General features: G+C 39.6%; 1 protein-coding gene across 1 annotated transcript in view; it reads right to left on the bottom strand.

Moving 5' to 3' along the window:
* Positions 1-5,616: 5,616 nt before the first annotated feature.
* Positions 5,617-21,463, bottom strand: part of LOC135217488 (uncharacterized) — an 18,680-nt gene continuing 2,833 nt past the window's right edge. The window contains exons 3-7 of the mRNA XM_064253431.1: positions 20,757-20,883; positions 19,588-19,790; positions 18,789-18,921; positions 18,140-18,336; positions 5,617-5,905 (exon numbers count right to left, since the gene is read on the bottom strand). Coding sequence (XP_064109501.1) covers positions 5,873-5,905; positions 18,140-18,336; positions 18,789-18,921; positions 19,588-19,790; positions 20,757-20,883 — 693 coding nt within the window. The 3' untranslated portion in view covers positions 5,617-5,872. The remainder of the gene's footprint in view (positions 5,906-18,139; positions 18,337-18,788; positions 18,922-19,587; positions 19,791-20,756; positions 20,884-21,463) is intronic.

Below are 21,463 nucleotides of genomic sequence, written 5' to 3'. Positions count from 1 at the left end.
ACGAGTCAGCGAGAGCTCAGGCTCAGCTACTGCGTATTGAACTGCCTGATAGCAGCTCAGTATCAGCTGGGCCTCCGAGATGCACAGTCAGTTATGTCTCTCTCTCCCCTGCTTTGATTGACTACCGAACCGTATCTCTGCCCAACAATCATTGACTTAGGTCTCTGATTAACGGGGATTCTCGCAATAATGAAGGACCATCTACTGCTGTGACGCTCGATTCCATCGCCTTCGACATTGCGAGAATTTTCAACAGAGATATCTCTTGGACTCTTTCATCTTTCTGTTTACCGCACGGTAACAGAAGTCTGTACTAGTCTCCCGCTGCATCGCACTGCGATAATGCGAATGATTTTGCAGACATCTGAGTTTGTCTTCAAAATATCTCTTATTCGTAGGTGTACAATTGTTCATTGTTCACCCCGAATTAACAGATGTGTCAGAAGACATCGCCTACTCTCCGACTTGACAGCTCTACTTCCAAATGTTCAGCCCATGAGAAGCAGTTCTTCAGGCGGCTCTCCCTGTGTTTTCATTACTGAAGAAACGCCCCGCTTTCATTGCAACTACGACTTCTTCACCGGACAGCAATGAAATAGCGGTTAGCGTTTTCAGTCATTTGTAAGCACAGGTTATGAATCTTGAGAATTCTTCTCTCGATTCGTCTGTGAAGATGTAGGTTGCATTCAATGTCTACCTTCGTCTTCGACGGCACATAGTGTTGTTTCTCCTTAGCTGAGATTCAACAACTATGAGAATGTCTTGTCTTCAGGGACCTCGGTCTCTAGAAGGCAACTGACTTTCGCCCATTGGGCACATGCCTTAAGAGAATCATCACCTCGCCGTCCGGCATTGGATGCTTGGACAACTTTTGGATGCTTGGACAACTTTTGCCTCACTTCCGATACCGAACCAGTCAGTCGGCAGCTGTCAGAGCGCCCGAGTCAGTTTCGAACTACGCTGTAGACTTAGTTTGGTTGTTACAGAGCAATCATTACTTCGTCTTAATAGCTTGTCACAGTACCCATACCATCAACACACACCATGGAGTGTCGGTGTCCTATCCACTACCGAGAACTTCGCTGCATGGGGATAGGAGGATGCGAGGGACTTTGTGGCAAACGGACAGACCAGTATGGGTACTGGACATCACCGAAGTCGAGAAGAGGGATAGGTCATGCGACTATTCCCTTCTTTTCCTCTGAGGAAACTGCATGACTTCTGCGAAGTCAAGCATCCAGGGGATGGGGATCCGTGATGCTCGATTTCGTACCGAACTTCGTAGCGAAGACTCAGAACCCTTCGGTCCCTGACGATTGGTTCGAGTCATTCACAATCCCCTCCCTAATGGACTTCACCGCCTTCGATGCGAAGGAGATGCTGCTTTGTCTGCAAGAACTTCTCCGTGGCGCAGGTACTGAAGGCAGGGGTCTGGTCCAACCAGACCACATGCACCTCCTTCTACCTTCCTTCGGGATACTTGCCCACAGGTCCTTGGATCTTTTTCCTTGGGACCCGTGTGGCTGCTCAACACGTTGTGTAGCGAACCCAGACCCCTCACAGGCTGAACAGCAATCGAAGTCCTGGTGTGACCGTAAGAATGGATGAGTGAATGAGAGTGTGACTGGCTCCTCTTCCATCTTTTTCTTCCCCTCTATCTGTGGGTAGAGGGACACGGTCGTCACCCTGCTGGATAAGGACGAGATGCAGGTGAGCTACCTCAACAGAGCCCCCATACCTATCCCTTTCACTAGGGATAGGAGCGTATATCCACCACTTCCTCCAAAACAACCAAAGGGGGAGGAAGTGGATGCCAGCTTGAGACAAACCCATACTTTATGTTGCCTCTTGCAAACAGGAACAAGTTCTTGCTTTGCTGGTACGAAGAGCTACGCTTGCCTCTCTCTCAGTACTCGCCCAGAGGTCTGACCATTGATCCTGCTGTGCACACCGCCCCGATTAATCGGACAGGAGGCTTGGGATCCCTCCCTCGCTCTTACGACCAGGGAGGCATTCCAGGGATGGGACGAACACCGTTTCTGTTCATCAAAAGACTCAGATTCCTCCCACCAAGAAGTGAGTCTTCCTATTGTTAAAGGACCGATGGTTTGTATTACGTATCGGAACAAATGACAATTTGTCGAAAATTGCATTTTTTCCTAACTATACAAACCTGAGGTCCTTTACATATAGTCCCTCCTCATGCCACCCCACCCCTCACTCTGCGTATTTTGCATGGCCAAAATAAAGCAAAAGTGATTTGTTTCGGACAAGCAGTTAACTACCGTTCTCCCCTTGTTCGAAGCTTACGACCGTTCCAGCTGCCGCTAGCTACTTCCTATTGTTAAAAGGACTCAGGTTTTGTATAGTTAGGAAAATGCAATTTTCGACAAATTGTCATTTTACTCTGGGAACTATAAGAATAGATCAAGATATTTGGTGTCAGTATGAGAGTCACGACTGCATATGCATGTATTACTGTATGTATAAAATATACATATAATATATATATATATATATATATATATATAATATATATATTATATATATATATATATATATATATATATATATATATAGTATATATATATCTATATATACATATATACATACAGATATATATATCTATAGATATATATATATATATCTATATATATATATATATATATATATATATATATATATATCTATAGATATATATAGATATATAGATATATATATATATATATATATATATATATATAATATATATATATATAGATATAGATATATAGATATATACGATATATATATATATATATATTATATATATATATATATATATATATATCTATATATATATAGCTATATATCTATATATATAATATATATATATATCTATATATATATCTATATCTATATTATATATATATATATATATATATATATATATATATATATATATATATATATATATATAGATATATGTATAATATGTATATAGATATAAATATATATATATATATATATATATATATATATATTATATATTATATTATATATATATTATAAGATAATATATATATATATATATATATATATATAATATATATATATATATATATCTATATATATATATATATATATATATATATATATATATATATATATATATATATATAAGACTGGTAAAAAAATGTTCTGTAACAACAGAATTCCATCTAATAAAAGGAGCCCATAAAAACACCAAAATATAAAGAAAAAAGTACTATATTTCAGAGACTGCTGTCCTCCCTCTTCAGGTAGATGAATGAGAAAAGTTTACAGAAAAGTGGTATTTTATACCAAGAGGTCCATCCACAGGCAAGCCAATTTAGGTCACCCCCGCTGATAATCTTCCTTTAATCTTCTTAAGTGTGGTTGGATGAAAACCTTGTCGATCGTATCTGAAATCCATGCTCCTTTTGAGATGTTCATTACCTGGCCTCTCTTTTTTATTAAGGCCGATTCCATCATTTGGACTCTTGTACCGGCAGTTGCTGCTATAAAGTACACGTGACAAATTCCAGTTTATTCTATGGTTATGTTCATTTATATGTTGAAAATAGCCGAGTTCTGTTGTCCATACCTAACTGACCGTTTGTGTTGTATTAATCTCTGGGGAAGTGATTTACCTGTAAATCCGATGTAAGATTGGTCACAGTCCTGGCATGGGATTTCGTATACCCCAGAGTCCTTGGAGATGTCTTTTGTTGGACGTTAATCAGGGATTTGGCTAAGGTGTTTTGGGTAAGTAAATACAAAAGGGTTAGATTTTCCGAGGGGGTGGGTTACTCTCCTAATCGTGTCCAGGTAGGGAATTATTATTTTTTTTTTTTAATTGATGATATATCAAGGCCAAAGCCACGAAAGAATGTGAAACAATAGGGTACTCCATTGCCTTTATTATTCTACATTCATCACGTCCCAAATTTATTTATTCAGTTATAATGCAAAGTATATACTGTATGTATGTGTTTAAATATATATATATATATATATATATATATATATATATATATATATATATATATATATATATATATATATATATGGTTATATATATTGTATTTATATATTCAAATTGATAAGGCATTTGCGTATAATTTAAAATCTAGTAACCTAACCGATTGGCTTTTCTTTATTTAATTGTATACTAAATGCCAAGTCATGCTCAAGTGATAAAGATCTGTGATAAAACAGTCCTTTTAATTTTTATTTTGTGGAGCCCCTGTGATAGTGTAAGTGGCAGTATCGTTACCTCCAGCACTTGCCTCAGATCACCGGGAACCGACTGGTGATTTCGCTCAACACTGGTTTGCCCGGTATATGAGCCCGATGACACGCTTGCCCACCAATCAGCCCCGCACGTCTGGACATGCCTTTAGGCGATTGTTAGAGGGCAAAGGTTAACCAGGTAGCTAGAAACTATTGTAATGACCTATGGTTACAATATAGTTCATGGACGGGAGTAGTGTACGATGATTGTGATGTTATTCTTGATCGATCTGAGTCTGAAGACTTGAAATTAGTCTAGCTGAAATAGCCTCACTTTTAGCGCTTTGACGACTCGTGTGTTTCTTTTTTGGTAGTTTCCTTTTAGGGGTTTCGTGACGTCCGTGACCCCCCCACCCCCTGTGCACTGTTGGTATTTCTTATGAGTCCCGTCCACATGGGCGAGCTTTGCTCGACGAACTTAGCTCGATGTGACGTCAGAAGCGCAGTACAGCTGGAAAAGTTCTGACGTCACATCGAACACAGTTCTTCGAGCAAAGCTCGACCGTATGGACGGGGTTTTAAGGTTCTTTGCCGCGACCCTTCGGCCCTTAGCTTCAACCACTTTCATTCCTTTGACTGTACCTCCATTCATATAATCTTCCATCTTGCTGTTCACACTCTCCTAACAATTGTTTCATGTTGCAACTGGAGGTTTACGAAGCTTTCCACTCTCAATTTCCCTTTCAGCGCTGAACAGTCGTAAAGGTTCCAGTGCTTGGCCTTTGGCCTAAAGTCTTCATTCCATTCCATTCCACTCCATTTCCGGCAGTCCTTGGAATGGACGGTCAGTGACCTCCCTTCTACCCCTCGTTTGGACAAGGAGCTCTTAATTGAGCAATAATCATCTTAGTTAGTCAGCTTTCTTGTCCGTGGGACTGAAAGATTCAACATATGGATTACCCAGATTTGGGTAATAACGTAACAGCCGGTGATATTGTTAAAAAAAAATCATACAGACTTTGAAATATATCAAAACTTAAGTCTTAGTCCAAAGTCTGCTGTTTACATAGGTAAGGTTATAATTTTAGAGACGTTCTCCTGTTTTAGCGATATTTATTTAGATACGTGCATGTATTATCTTACAGTTACTACAAAATATATCTTCTTGAAATGTATTCCTAGATAATTGATCTAATCTTTACAAACAACCATCTGCTTGTTTTAGTAGTTTGACAGACTTTTCTCGAGTAGTTACCTAGTCATTTTATATTTTTGTCTATAACCGAAATATAAAGAAACTAATTATACTCTGGATTCTGTTTTAGAGTTGGGAAATATAATATCAAGGTGGGTGATTGTGAGCCAATCGTGATTCTTAAGAGTCGAAATTTTATTTTTGACAAGGCTGGAAAAGTCAATTGACATTAAACTGCCTCCAAATGTTTAACGTGTCATTCGATAAATGAGCTAAACTTCACAATTTTCATTGGGTGAGGCTATTTGTTCAATATGCTGTGTCCCTCCGGCCATTATCGACCAAAGAAAGAAACCATGGTGAAATGCCACTGATAAAAGTTTCGCTAAGTGGATGGCTCATCAAATGAGCAGAAATCTGTTGTTGATTGATAGGGCTTTTCTATCTGTGGTGTCTCTCCTTTCCCTTGAAGTCCTGCAACAAAACAATGGCTGTGAAATGCTGTAACGTTATCATCAACAGTGACAAAATGATGATAAAATCCGTAAAATTAAAGCTCTATAATAATATAATAATAATAATAATAATAATAATAATAATATGCTTTATTTCAGCTCATGGCCATATACATTGAATATACAAAATACAGACAGTAACATACACAAACTAGATACATGAGACATGATAAAAAAAGAAAAAGAAAATGAATAATCGGCACTTATCCACAAAATAGCTGAGGTAGCATAAAAGCTAGTAATCATAATACTGGTAATAACAGTAATAATATTGGCAAGAAAAAATAATATGCATTGAGAGTAATAACAGTTAGTGCACAAATTATATAACTTAAATTTCAACTAGAGACCTTAGGTGGTTACAGTAGTCAGGTCCAGAGGGCTAAATACAAAAATTGAATGTAAAAAAAAACTTTAACTTGATAGTAATCACAGTAATAAAGAAATATTAAAATAACAGCAATAAATGTAATAATGACAAAAACTGCAGATGACATCTTGCCAATACAGAGATTAAGTCCTTTAGGGGACAAAGGCCTCATTTTCCCATCTTTCCCACAATTTATATCTTCTTGCTTCACTCCTTAGGATACTTTGTATGAGCGAGTTGCTGCTGTTTCTCACTCGGGTTACCAGACTGGATATTGTTCGCCTAACAATAATTTTTAAATTGTCCAGGCGGTTTTCTATGAACATCTGTGTGGCGGAGTGGTAGCGGGGAGTGTTTGTGAGGCGTCTCAGAATGTCATTGTGCACAACAGTGATGCGTCTCATGGTCTCTCGGGTATAGTTCGTCCAGAGGGAACACCCATAGATACTGTAGCAGTACGAGCGGAAGAGCTGCAGTTTCACGTCTCGGTGACAGAAGGCAAACCTCCTTGCAATCGTGTTGCCAGTTGCACATAGTTTACGATGCCTCTGTTCAATGTCTGCCGTATCTTTTAGGTCGTCGGTGATAATGTGACCCAAATACGGAAATTCGTGCACAAATTCCAGCCGATGGTTTCCGAGGAAAATTTGTGGTTCTGTAATATGCTTAAGCGATCTCGGGAGCAGCGACATGCACTGGGTCTTGGTTTCGTTGTAGATTATATCAAATTCCTCTGCATATTGGCGGCAAGTGTCGATGAGTCGTTGGAGACCTTGCACTGATGGGGAAATCAGAACCATATCGTCGGCGTAACAGAGGTTGTTTATAGTTGTTTCATTGACGGTGCATCCGATTGGGAGTGAGTTCAATTTGACATTCAAGGCATCTGTGTACGTATTAAACAGGTATGGATAGAGAATGCCCCCTTGCCGAAGCCCGTTTAGGGAGCCGAAGGTGTAAGATAATACGTTATCCCATTTGACACAGAATTGCTGTGTGGAGAACCAGCAATGCAAAATGCCAATTAGATACAGGGGTGTGGCCCTTTTATGCAGCTTCAGGAAGAGCTTCAGGTAGTTTACTCTGTCAAATGCTTTTCTCCATCTACAAAACAAAGGAAAACAGGAGAGGCTGATGATAGGTAGTAATTCAGCAATTCTTTTAGTATGTAGATGCAGGTGTCGGTTGAGTGGTTTGCTTTAAACCCGAACTGGTTGTCAGTGGTGTGTAGAAAGGGGAGAAGTCTCACTAGAAGAACAGACTCAAGTATCTTCGATGCGATTGTTGTGATTGCAATCGGCCGGTAGTTGCCAGGGTCAGCTGCATCCTTTAGCTTGTTTTTGATTAATGGTAGAGAGTCTGGAAGAAACCGGTGAATTATGCACGCATTGATAGCAAAATGTAAATATCGGATGGCAGAATTTGAAGGCCTCTGCAGGAAGACCATCACAGCCGGGCGATTTATTATTAGGTAGGCTCGTTTATGGCATCGCTGATGTTACCTGGCGTAATACGGTCTGCAAAATGAAATTGAATGTGGTCAATAAGGAGGTTATCTACATCCCTTCGGGAATCTTGATCATTTATGCAATTCAGGATATTGTTGAAGTGATCACCCCACATACTTGCGATAGCTTCGTCTCCGACTGCTTTCCCTACTCTCTGTGATAGCTTTTTAGTTTTTGGGATTTAAGGACTGGATATCTTTCCAAAGACGAGGATAATCACCAGATTCTAAGTTTCCTAGACATTGCATCGGCTCTTAGTTTGTTTTTCATTTAACCTGCAGTGCTTAAGAAGCAAGTTTGAACTGCGCTCTCGCCTGTTTCATTAGTAATGCAGTGTGCCCTTCCCTGGGGCTACATTTTGCCTCCACAGTAAAAAACATTTCTCGTGAGTATGTATACAGATCTTTAATACCAAGTCATTCCATCCAGGTATATTACGAGAATTACCTTGACGAAATCTGCAGGCAGTCCTGCCCGAAGCAAGCATAGCGGAGATTATGTTCGAATAGAATTCATTTCAGGGTCCCTCCTGTGGCTGGTCATTTCTACAATTTGTGTTAGTACAAAGTAAGGCGTTCTGCCGGTTGAACTATTGACCGCAACCTGGTTTCCGTGGTCGCCCTAAAGTATCTGTTTTCTGTTGGTTTTTAAGATCCCAGCTTACTGCTGGTGGGCGAACAGTTAGGGGGTTCACGGTAGGGAGGGATGGGGTACTGAATGACACCTGTGATCGTAGCCCGTTGCAAGATCATAGCGTATATTGCAGATCATAATAGAATCATGAAGTTGTGGAGATGTGATGCAGTGGTCTAGCCAGAGGTTGTAATAGCGTCCGCTCTATTATGTTACACATGAATAGGAGGAGGGAGAGGAGCAATTACATCGCTAATTTGGGGAGAGCATGATTTTGACAGAAGCGAGTAAGTTCATTATAAAATTGTTTTGTGGGGTGAGAATTAAGGTCCCCGATTATACAAATATGATCAGCAGGAGAATCATGAATAATAATGTGTAACTCCCCTAGGATCATGCAGTAGTGATCAAAATTGTTGTTATTTTCCCATGACATATAAACATTAATAATTAGGATTTTAGAGTTTCCTACTGTCACTTGAAGCCCCAGCAATCTGTCACTCCGGTAGGTCATCACCTTTATCATATTGTCTAACGATTTGTGCCACAGTAAAGAAAGGCCCCCATTCGGGCGACCAGCTATGATTTGATCTGTAACTTACATCGATGAAGTCGAGAAGGTTCTGAAAATTGAATCGCAGATGGCAAGGTCATGTGGCCAGAGGAGCGTTTCTTGCAATGAAGTTTTTGCAGAACATGTTTAGGAGAGGAATGTTCCGCTTGAGGCCAAAAATATTCCAAGAGATTATGTTTAATGTATCCATGGCTACTCACGAAGATGGGACATGAATGCGCTGATCATTTGGGTGGATGGGGGGTTAGCCAGGGGGAGTGGGCAGTCACTCGCCGTGGGGGTTGACTGGCACTTGCGGTGGAAATGACCTTGGTTGGAGTGTCAGTAAGTTCCCCTGGGGGTGGTTGATCCCGGAATAATTTATATCTTGAAACTAATATATTAGGACCGAAATTCTCGCCTTTAAGAACGTCGAGGTGTTGAAATAGGCAGGTAATCCTGTAAGCTACTTTATGTTTAATTCTGCATGGGAGTTCATGAGAGATGAGTGGGTCAGAGCCAGTGAGAAACTTGACTCTCTCCACTATGGTGTCTAGCGTCACCGATGAGCGCAGATTGTGAATTACTACGTGACATCTCTTCTCAGGTGTCGGGCGAGGTGAAACACGAATGTTGGGCTCCGGTCCAGCGGCCAAACGAGAGGTTCTTCTCTTCTTTCTGCTTGTTTGTATCTGCCAGCCGCCAGACCCCTCATGATCACTTTCATCTGTATCTACGATGGGGGGTTGGCGGGGAGAGATAATGTGGGGAGGATGACGAGGGCTAGTATTCGTCACCGGAGATATATCTTCCACCGGAGGCACTGGGGAGGGAGAAGAGAGTGGGAGACCAACAGTCCCCTCGGAACGGTCTACAGGAGACAGGGGCACTTCCGTGTTGCTGGGAGGCGAGGAAACACTGGATGCCGCATTCGCAGGAGTCTGGTGGCTATCTGTGCGATTGTCTATCGATCCCTGCACTCCTTTGATCGCATCCCAGATCCGTGTGAGGTTATTTGTTTCCACCGTTTTAAGACTGTCTAGGGATTCCTGTAGTCCTTTGATCACGTCCCAGGTTCTTGATAATTTATCATTTGTCTCCTCAATTTTTTCCGAGTTTTTTCCAATTATTTCTGAGAGAGATTTTGCTGTTGGAAGGCAGTTTCTGCAGTGTGGTACACCGGAGGCAGATTGTAAGGGTCATCGGCGTAGATTTCCACCGAGCAGGTCCTTAGCCACTTAGTGATATACGATATTTTCTTGTGAGAGGATAATTTCTTCGCGGATCGCTCCTTGAGAATGCTCTCTGGTATCAGATCTTTGCATTTCGTATATGCAACGTTGATTTCCTCATCGGAGAAGGCATCACCGACAGATTGTATAGCGGATTCGACGTCGGAACGGTTCGATTGGTATTGTATATAGTAAAGACAATTGTTCGCGAGTACGGAACTTGTGTGTGGGTCACTTGCACAACGGTTGGAGGTTGGTCGGGTGACATTTTTGTGGTAAGGGAGGGGTCAAGCACTAACACATACACTGCATTCTTTTACCCATTTCCCTGGACCAATAGGCCTCGAGTAGCTGTGATTTGAAAGATTTCTAAGGCACTGATTGGAGCAGAAAGAATATTAGTATATCTGCAGTTGCACAACACTCTCCGGCTTACACGCCGGGTATGACGTGGAGACACTATTAACACATTGTTTACTATAGGAGGTATAATCACCCAGGGCGAAAAACCCTTCTTTTCTGTGAAGAAACGCGAGAGAGACCTCCAACACGTCCGCCCCCACACTCTTCTTCTTCCCAGCTTGTTCCCATTTTTATATGGGGTCGCCGTTTCGGATGAGCCGTTTCCATCTATTTCTATCTTGTGCTTCTGCCTCATCAATTCCTTCTCATTTAAGTTCCTCTCACACAGTCCTTCCATCTTTTTCTTGGTCTCCCTCTGTTCTTCTTCCTTGCACCTCCACCCCCATAGTATGTCTCCCAGCGTGGTCCTCATCTCTCCTCAACAGGTGTCCATACCATCTCAGCCTCCCCTCCTGCACTTTCTTTGATACTTCCACCACCTTAGTTGACCCCTTAAGTAGTCATTTCTGATCCTATCCACTCTTGTTACCCAGACATCCACCTAAGCATTCTCATTTCTGCCACATCCATCTTCTTCTGCTCTGCTTTTCTCATGCTTGCTGTTTCCGTACCATACAGCATTGCTGTTCTTACCACCGTCTTATGAAATTTTCCTTTTAACCTAAGCGGCACTCTTTTGTCACAAAGAACTCCCGAGGCCGCTCTTCAGTTGTTCCAGCCCTGCCTGTACCCGATGTTTTACTTCTTCTTCCATACTTCCTCCACCGTTAACAAAAGATCCCAAATACTTAAACTTATCAACTCTCCTTATTTGCTCTCCACCAAGCTGAATACTTTCTCTATCATCCCCCTCAGTGGTGGTACACATATATTCTGTCTTGGATCTACTTATTCTCATTCCTCTGTCCTCCAGTGCTTGTCTCCATCTTTCCAATTTCACTTCCAGATCTTCCCTGCTCTCTGCACACAGAACAATATCATCCGCATACAATATGTTCCATGGTACTGTCTCCCTTACTTCCTCTATTATAACATCCATCACTATGTTAAAGATAAATGGGCTCAGAGCCGACCCCTGGTGTAATCCTACTCTCACCTCAAAACCTTCTGTCTCCCCAACACTGCTCCTCACTCTGGTAAATACATTCCGGTACATCTCTTGTATCAATCGCACATACTTCTCTGGCACCATCTTCTCCCTCAGGCTCCTCCATACCTCTTGTCTCGGGACTCGGTCATAAGCCTTTTCAAGGTCAATGAATACCATATGTAGGTCCCTTTGTCTTTCCCCGAATTTCTCCATTATTTGCCTCAGACAAAATATGCCATCTGTTGTTCCCCTTCCCTTCATAAATCCCATCTGCTCTTTACCTATTTGTACTTCTTCTCTCAGTCTAGCATCTATCATCCTTTCCAATATCTTCAAAGTGTGGGACATCAATTTAATGCCCCTATAATTACCACACTCTTGGACATCGCCTTTCCCTTTAAAAATTGGGATCAATATACTCCCACGCCACTCATTTGGTATCTTTTCCTGTTCAAGGATCTTTATCATAAGATCGTACAGTATATCCACTCCTTCATCTCCTAATGCTTTCCATGCCTCCACCGGGATCATGTCTGGTCCGGTTGCCTTCCCATTCTTCATCTTCTCAGTGCATTTAGTACCTCTTGCCTAAGAACAACTCATTACCATGCCAATGTCCACTTGCCCATCTTCTCTTATTAGTCTATTATTTTCTTCATTTAACAACTGTTCGAAATATTCCTTCCATCTCTTCACAATGTCTTCCTCTTTCTAAGCACTACACCCTCTTGATCCTTTATTTGTTTGATATGTGTTATATCTTTGGTGCTCATTATTTCTAGCCTTTGATAGCTTGATCATCTTCTTTAATCCTTCCTTTGTCCCCAGCTCATTATACACATCATCATACAACTTTGCTTTAGCTTGGGCTACCACCTTTTTCACCACCTTGTTTTTCTCTCTGTACCTATTTCTGTCTTCCACTGACTGTGACTCTTCCCATCTTTTCTTTGCCTCCTCTTATCTTTTACTACTTTCTCAATGTCTTCATCCCACCACCAACTCTCCTTTTTCTTCCCATATGATACCAGATGTCTCTCCTAGCAGCTCCTTTCCATGCCTTCTTATTACTGCTGCATTTCGTGCCCACCATTCTTGAACATCTTCAATCCCTATATCAATATCCTCCAAAACCCTCCTCTTAAACTCTCTCTTCTTATATATTCCCCTTCTTATCCTTCCTTCTGTAATTCGTACCATTTAATTTTCCTTATCCCTTTAGCTTTGGTTTTTCTTTCCCTTTTCAACTTCAAGTCCAATACATAGCAGCCTGTGTTGGGGGGGGCTACATGGTCGCCTGGAATAACTTTGCAGTTCTTGACCTCCACCAGATTTATCCTTTTATACAAGAAATAGTCTATCTGGGAGAATCTTCCCCCACTCCTATATGTTATTAGGGTCCTTCTTCTCAAAAAGAATGTGTTTACTATTGCCATGTCGAATGACACAGCAAAGTCCACTACACTCTCTCCTTCTGGGTTTCTCTCCCCAATTCCATGGCCCCCATGCACCCGCCCAATCGCCTCATTTTCACTTCCGACATGGCCATTCAAATCTGCCCCAACTATCACCCTCTCATGCTCTTCCAGTTCTTGCATTATTCCATCCATGTCTCTCCAGAAATTTCCCTTCTCTTCTTCTGTGCAACCAACTTGTGGTGCATATGCGCTTATAATATTCAGAATCTCTCCTCCATAACATATCTTCAATCTGATGATACGGTCATTCTTTCTATGCACTTCTATTACCGAGTTCTTAGTTCACTAGACAGTACTATGCCAACTCCATTTCTACCTTGTTTATTTGCTCCACTATAATATAGCTTATATCCATCTCCCAACTCTTTAGCTTTATTTCCTTTCCACCGCGTTTCTTGCACACACACAACATCTACTTTCTTTTCTCTCATCAAGTCAGCCAATTCTCTACCTCTCCCAGTCATGGACCCAACATTTAGCTGACATACTCTGAACCCAATGTGAGCTCGCTTCTTTAGCTGCACCCGCTCCTGATGCAGTAGCCCTCGCCTTACCACAGAGTTAGGGCGATGTCTCTGTGCGTCGTTTACGGAGTACGCCCTAGCATTACCTCTTTCCATATTTCGGCTCATTCCATTTTTGGTTTTGGCACAGGTTTTTACAGCCGGATGCCCTTCCTGACACCAACCCTCCCTATTTATCCGGGCTTGGGACCGGCACCCATAAGGACTTGGTTGCCCCCACAGGTGGCTAGGTTTCGTCCGCCCCCACATGTGTGGGGACGTCCGCCCCCACACATGCTGATATAATTACAATCATTGTAATAAGATCCTTTAAACTCGAGTATTGAAGGCGTATTAGTGAACAAAAGATAAACCCCGTTTCTAGGTCCTGATTCATATCCTTAGATGTAGACCTACCTCTGTCTTCCAAGAGAAAACTGGTCATTGAAGAGTCTACTTTTATTTGTTCCCAAGAAGCACTCTTACCGTAAAACGGTCTGCCTCTCTTATAAAGAGACCCTCATTTCATTGTATTCATTTTTATTCACTCGGTAAGTCCATCAATCAATCTTAAATCAGTAGGTCTCTGACTAATAATTGTCTATCCTTTTTTGATTAGTGGTGGCGCTCTCTCTCATGACAAGATTCCCGTGGCGGGAGGAGCCCCTGTCCTAGCGCTGCCTATGTACTACCTTACTCGGTGCACTGTGAGCATTACGTGAGCTTCTTTGCAACGTCCCTTCGGCTCGTGGCTGCTACCCATTTCATTCCTTTTACTGTATCTCCGTTCATGTTCTCTCCTCCTATACTTTCCCCCCTCTCCTAACAGTTGTTTCGTAGTGTCACTGCGAAGTTTTCTTCCTGTTAAACTTGAAACCATTCACTCAATTTCCCTTTCAGTGCTGAATGACCTCCTAAGTCCCAGCGATTGGCTTTGGCATAAATTTCATATTCCCTCCCTCATGGCAAGATCACATCTGTCAAGCAAATTCCTTGATAGTTTTGGCATTGAAGCTCCTTGGGTGACCTCACAAATGCGTCAAGCTGCCTCTCCCCTCCAAATTTACTCTGCGTAAATCAGTAACCCTTGGATTTCTGGGTTCAGACTGTTTCTGACCTCTTGGCGCCGTGCTTGAGAATTCTCACATTGCTTTTGTTTTTCCCAATTTTTTAAATATCCCTTCTTTTAAGAGGCAGGGTTATTTCTTCCTTCCTTACATCCTTTTCAGAATGTAACTTTCTTTCGAAAAGGGTATTATTCATTTATCCATCCCATTGCCTTCCGGCGCTAACCGTAGGACGGAAAGTTAGCGTTGTACACCCTTTATAATGGTTTTATAAAAATATAAATAAAATCTTTCATTAACATTTGGAATTCCATTTCATAAAATGTATATCATCAACGAGTTCTCTCATTTGTAAAAAATAATCATTATTATCATTCAGCATTTTTAGTCATGGTTTTGTGATAAACATTTATCATTCCATTGATCTCTGGTCTGATTTGACAACAATCGGTTTGCCTTCAAAACACATTGCAGTTTCGATTGCGAGATAAGTTATCATTTATTCTCTCACTGAATTTTACCAAATCAGATAACCCTTGAAAGGTTTATGGTTCTGATAAACTTTATCATTAATCGTTTACCCAACAGTTGTTCATTCCACTGTTGTGAAAAACGGGTGATATTAAAACAACTCAAGTGTTCCGAATTTATGCTAAAAAAATTCATTACTCAAGAGTCCGTATTCCCATTTATTGCTGAACATGCAATTATTATGAGCTTACTGATATAATGTGGTTCGGATCCCACAATAAGCTGTAAGACCTGTTGCTAGGTCACCAATTAGTTTCTAGCCACGTAAAAATATCTAATCCCTCGGGCCAGCCGTAGGAGATCTGTTAATCAGCTCAGTTATCTGGTTAAAATAAGATATACTAAAACTTACTGATTATGACTTAATGAGAAGTAATTATGCTATTTGATGCTTTCCCGACTCATTTTTAGCCGTTTTCTGCTATTTTTTCTTTTTTTTACAAAACAGGGTAACTGAACTACTGTGTATTTCAGGGCCGTGTCTAATTGATTTTCGTCGATAAAATCTTGCCAAAGCATCGGATATGGATTGTATTTTGGAAATACCTATTTGAAGCCACAGCCTAATTGGCAAAAACATGTAGTCATGTCTAATGTTGATATTTAAGGTATACTTATAAGAGTAAATAAAAGAAATTTAAAGGGAAACTTAGCTAAATCTATCAGGCTCGTAGATAGAGGCTAGCAAAACGTCATTACTGAAGGCCCTCCCACTCACTGATACTGTAGTATGACGTACTTTACTAGACACCTCGCCCACATACTTTATGAATGAAGACTCGGATGTTGGTGGTCCTACCAGTAACAGTTGTATATGGAATTCCTTTATTGTTTCACGCACTCCAGCTCTTAAGTAGAGTACAATATGGGAATGGGTAGTAAATGAGAATATTAATTGTCTAATACAGTTTATGGCGCAATTCACGTTTCTTTTAACTTGAAATATGCACCAAACCTCACACACACACACTGTGAAAACCTTTGCTACCCTGGAGTTTCAAGGATACGTAAGTATCGTTCAGATACCCACGAAATTTGCCACACGGTCGTAAGGTACTGATGATATTATTAATCATAATGATAATAATCACATTAATATTCATTACAGTTATTATCATTATTCTTATCAATATTATGATAATCATTATTGTTATTAGTCATACTTCGACATCAGGGAAGAGGATGATAGAATATGCATAAATACATACACCGTACACGTACACATATGTTGACAGATTTGGTACATACATAAAGACACATAATACATAAATGGAAGTATATATATATATATATATATATATATATATATATATATATATATATATATAAAGATATATATATATATATATATATACATATATATATATATATATATATATATACATATATATATCTATATATATATATATATATATATATATATATATATATATATATATATATATATATATATATATATATATATATATATATATATATATATATATATCAGGAGGTCAGTAGAATAGGTTAGTTGTTAAAATGTTCATTGCAGCTAGTCAGTGAGATAGTTTATCAGTCAAGAAAATTCGGCCATTGTTTATCTTTGGTCTGAAAAGTTAGAAAGGCCTTGATATAAACAAACTACTTGTATATCTCTTTTTCATACTCATCATTCAATATTACTCCACTTGTCTAAATCGTTTGGTGCTTTTGTATGAACCACTTACCGGTTAATATTTAGTATATGAAGCATACGATTCTTTTCTTTGTTGCATACGGCAAAAATACGCAACACAAAGGTAGTCTTGCAGCTACGAGGATAATTTGCAAGGTTTGGCATAGGTGAAGCAGCAATCATGTATAACCTGCTCTCCCAGCCGTTCGGCGGTGTTTACTATTATGCAAGGTTACCAGTTATATCGTTCCAAACAACTATAAATGATCGTATTTTCCTTTCAATATCATTGTATTTCACTAATTCCAAAGGTTTTGTATATCTATTAGTGAAAGGGTAGATAAAAATTGAGTTATAATTGCTATGCATTCCTATGATCAACGTAAAATTGTTCAATGAAAATAGTAATATTGTCATATGTAGGCTACATTTACGAAATCCCTTTGCTATAATATTGTCATATATATACAGTATATATACCAAATTCTTATTCATTGCCCATGGTGTTATCAATGGGTACCATATAATTATCGTCATTCTTAACAATGATTTGCCTAGCCTTTCCTTTATTGCTTATTGTACAAGAGGGTCAAACATTTGCATTTCTACGATCTATTGGGAACCCTACTTTACGTCTGATGTCATAGTTTACGTCACAACTAGCCTCTCTCTGGGTGCTTACTAAATTTAGCTAAGTTTCCCTTTAAATTTCTTTGATTTACTCTGATAAGTGCTTTAATTATCAACATTAGGCATCTGCATATTTTTGCCAGTTAGGCCGTGGCTTCAAATAGCTATTTCCAAAATACGATCCATATTTGATGCTTTGGTAAGATTTTATTGACGAAAATCAATTAGACACGGCCCTGAAATGCACAGTAGTAAATTTTTGTGAAGAAGAAAACAAAAAACAGAAAACGGCTAAAAATCAGTCAGGGAAGGATCAAATACCGTAATAACTTCTCTTTAAGTCATAATCAATAAACTCATAATGATTATATGTTCAACATTAAATGGAAATACGGACTCTTTTTCATTAATGAAATTAAAGTATGAATTCGAGATACAGAATCGTTGAATATCAAATGTTCTTATTTAGTACCTAAAACTCTTCGAGTTTGAACGTTACTCACTTCACAGCTTTAGAGACATGTAGAGGAAAGGGAAGCAACAAATTTAGCAATAAATAAAGGGAAATACGGACAAACCTTATTTTTTACACTCCTGTGTCTTTTGAGGTATCCTATGTATCCCCTGAGGATCATGGCGATGACCAGTAGGATTCCACACAGTATGGCCATGATAGCAATGGCGGAAGGAGTATACTCCTTCTCAGCGCAGATGTCTCCTTGGGAATCCTCAGCTTCGTTCAGCGAGTCGAGTTTCTTGTATTCGGAGGAATCACCTGCAATTGATAAGCCTTATATTAAAAGATATCTCGCGACCACATTTTATGGCACCTCTTAATATGGATGGTAGTAAAATCACGACCGATTTCCTTTTGCCAACAACACCTTTTAACTCTTAATTAAAAAGGTCGTTTCAAAACATTTTACTCTGTTGTTAACTTTTGTGTTTTAGTTAAATTGAAAGGGAGAATCAAGCAGTTTCTCGTAAGATCTCGTTGTATGTATTCATTTATATATTTTTGCACTGATACCAAAGTGGATTTTTTTCACCAAGTTAGTGACTCGTGTGAATATGAAACTTTTCCAAAATAAAACACAGCACTAAATAATACCAGGTAATCTAACAGCACCGCTAAAAAAATAAGTACCTTAAAATGGACGAAAGTGAGTAAATATCAACCCTAACAGCTTTAATAACAACATCGTTAATGATGATAGAGATGTTTACCGTACTGAATGGGAAAAGCGAACATCTGCCACTGTACGTGATCTCTGCTCGAAACGACAATTCTTCTCCCTTGCAGGGTGCGGCTTGGATTTCGAATCTCAAGATGGCCGGAGGCAACCTGAGGATAAATGACCTGGAACGAAGACGAATGAGAAAATAAACAGGGCAGAATAAGAAGGGATAGCGACTTAAAAAGGAGAACATGCAACCCCTGACAAGCTACCACATCCCAGATGAAGAGATTAGAAAGATCAGATTTCTCAGGACGTAGTAGTACTGAGTACTGTTCTTTTTCGGCAACCGTAAGTCTTTGGAGTTTTTTCTCTTCGACCTTTTTTCAGATTCCTATGATGTTGCAAACTCTTGATTAGCACACATATCCCTTCGTTAGCGTCGTAAGATCTAAATTTTTTATTCCCACCCCACACTCTCCTTTCCCGTCTTTCGTGTTTAAGCTATGCCATTGCACGTATGAGACAAGTTAAACATCTCATCAGTAGTGAAATAGACAATTAGACTTCCAGAAAGGCTGTGTCATTGGATTTATTAAAGCTTGGCTTAGTACTTTTTTTTTTTATTTCCATTTTAAAAAAAAGGATGGGATGACGACATCGTTAGAGTATGAGTGAATATGGAATTAGATTTATTCGCATGGCAACAAGACCACCAAAATCTTATTCGAGTTAAAATCTGAACATTGCAAAGGACGAAGAATCTTAGCGTCCTCAACTCTTGTACGAGAAATGCAAATTCTTTGCACGATTTAAAAACAGGTGGACATAAACCGCAAGCAACTCACGTATCTAGATATTCGGATGAAGGTCCACCCATCCCAAGGTAATGCCGAGAAATTCTGACCTACGGAATTCAGGTCGTCGAAGTAATGCAGATGGAATTCCGAGACCTCATGTTCCGTCTTCCTCAGACCCAGGAAGACCGTCTCGCTCTCGGGGAGATCGAACGTCTCTTCGTCCCATCCAGAGGTTGTCCTTAGAGAGTCATCTGGAAAAGGAAGTCGTGAGCATCCCGCCAGATGAGTTTAGCGTAAGTAATGATAGTGGATGACATTGCTTTTCATCCTACAAGTGCTAACATATAACAGTATCATTAATGATTATAATCACTTAAGGCCGTGATGCGTTATCACACAGGTGAAAAATACGTCATGACCAGTTTCGACTTTATTCCCAAGCCATTGACGAAGGACCGATACGTATTATTAGAAATCAGAAATATATGTATAATACAGAGACAGTACTAACGAACATTTAAATATATATATATATCATATATATATATATATATATATATATATATATATGTGTGTGTGTGTGTTGTGTGTGTGTGTGTGTGTGTGTGTGCGTGAGTATGTGTGCTGTTTAGTATATGCACAAACACACTCATATATTTTATATGCATTTGTATGCAGTATAAGTATATATGAATATAAAACAGTCACACAGTAATTATGGAACCAAGTTATTAGCTATATTTAGAAGGTGCAGATTATTTTGTTTACTACTGGAGATTATATTGTTTTTCACAAATAAATACCATTTCCAACTCATGGAAGTGCCCACTTAACATTATTTATATGTATATATATATATATATATATATATATATATATATATATATATATATATATATATATATATATATATATATTGTGTGTGTGTGTGTATGTATATGTGTGTATGTACGTATTGGTGATTAGGTTAGTTTTCATAACTTGGAAATGGTTTTTATTTGTGAAAGAAACATACTCTTCAGAATTTGAAAAAAAAAAATTATTCCCATCCCTTACAGTGCAAATGAACCTTTCCCAGAATTGAACAAATACCTGACAATATTCAGTGATTTGTCTTACTCTTGTCATATTTTAGTTCAGACATTGAGTCTTTAGTGCTGTGACTTCACTTGACTTCACTGTAAGTCGAAACGTCTCAAAAACGTTTTACTACTCACTTTGCTTCAGTGGTAGAGTAAACATCTGCCATTCTATCTTCTCTTTGCTGGAGATCTGCAAACTTCTCCCTCGGAGGATGCGGTGCATTTTAGGGACGGAAGTGTGGAGGGTGGGACCGACTATCTCCTGCTCAAAGATGAAAAAGAATGACGTGTGTCGCCACGAGAGAGTAAGGCCCCGTCCACACGGCCGAGCTTTGCTCGACGAACTTTGTTCGATGTGACGTCAGAAGCGGAGAAACCGCGGCAAAGTTCTGACTTTTCTCGCAGTTTCTCCGCTTCTGACGTCACATCGGACAAAGTTCGTCGACCAAAGATCGACCGTGTGGACGGGGCCTAATTCTGTTGGAGATTTAAGCTACAAATGAACACTCAAAAGATTTGTGTGGGTTGTTTTTCCGTCAAGGGCGTCGTTAGTGTCGTGGTACAGTTGAAAAGACGGAATCTCATTTTCTCATAGTTTTTATCGTCTTCCATATTTCAAGGGGCTTTCTACCTCATCCTCATCCTCAGTAATCTGTCCTTTTAAGTCCACTAGTTTATTAACCCTAAGGCCCCGTTCACACGACCGAGCTTTGCTCGACTAACTTTGTTCGATGTGACGTCAGAAGCGGAGAAACCGCGGCAAGGTTCTGACTTTTCTCGCTGTTTCTCCGCTTCTGACGTCACATCGGACAAAGTTAGTCGACCAAAGCTCGACCGTGTGG

Source organism: Macrobrachium nipponense, chromosome 7 (assembly GCF_015104395.2).
Source record: "Macrobrachium nipponense isolate FS-2020 chromosome 7, ASM1510439v2, whole genome shotgun sequence".
Classification (NCBI taxonomy): domain Eukaryota; kingdom Metazoa; phylum Arthropoda; class Malacostraca; order Decapoda; family Palaemonidae; genus Macrobrachium; species Macrobrachium nipponense.
Note: the sequence above shows the minus strand (reverse complement) of the source record. Positions and strands in the feature narration are given on the sequence as shown.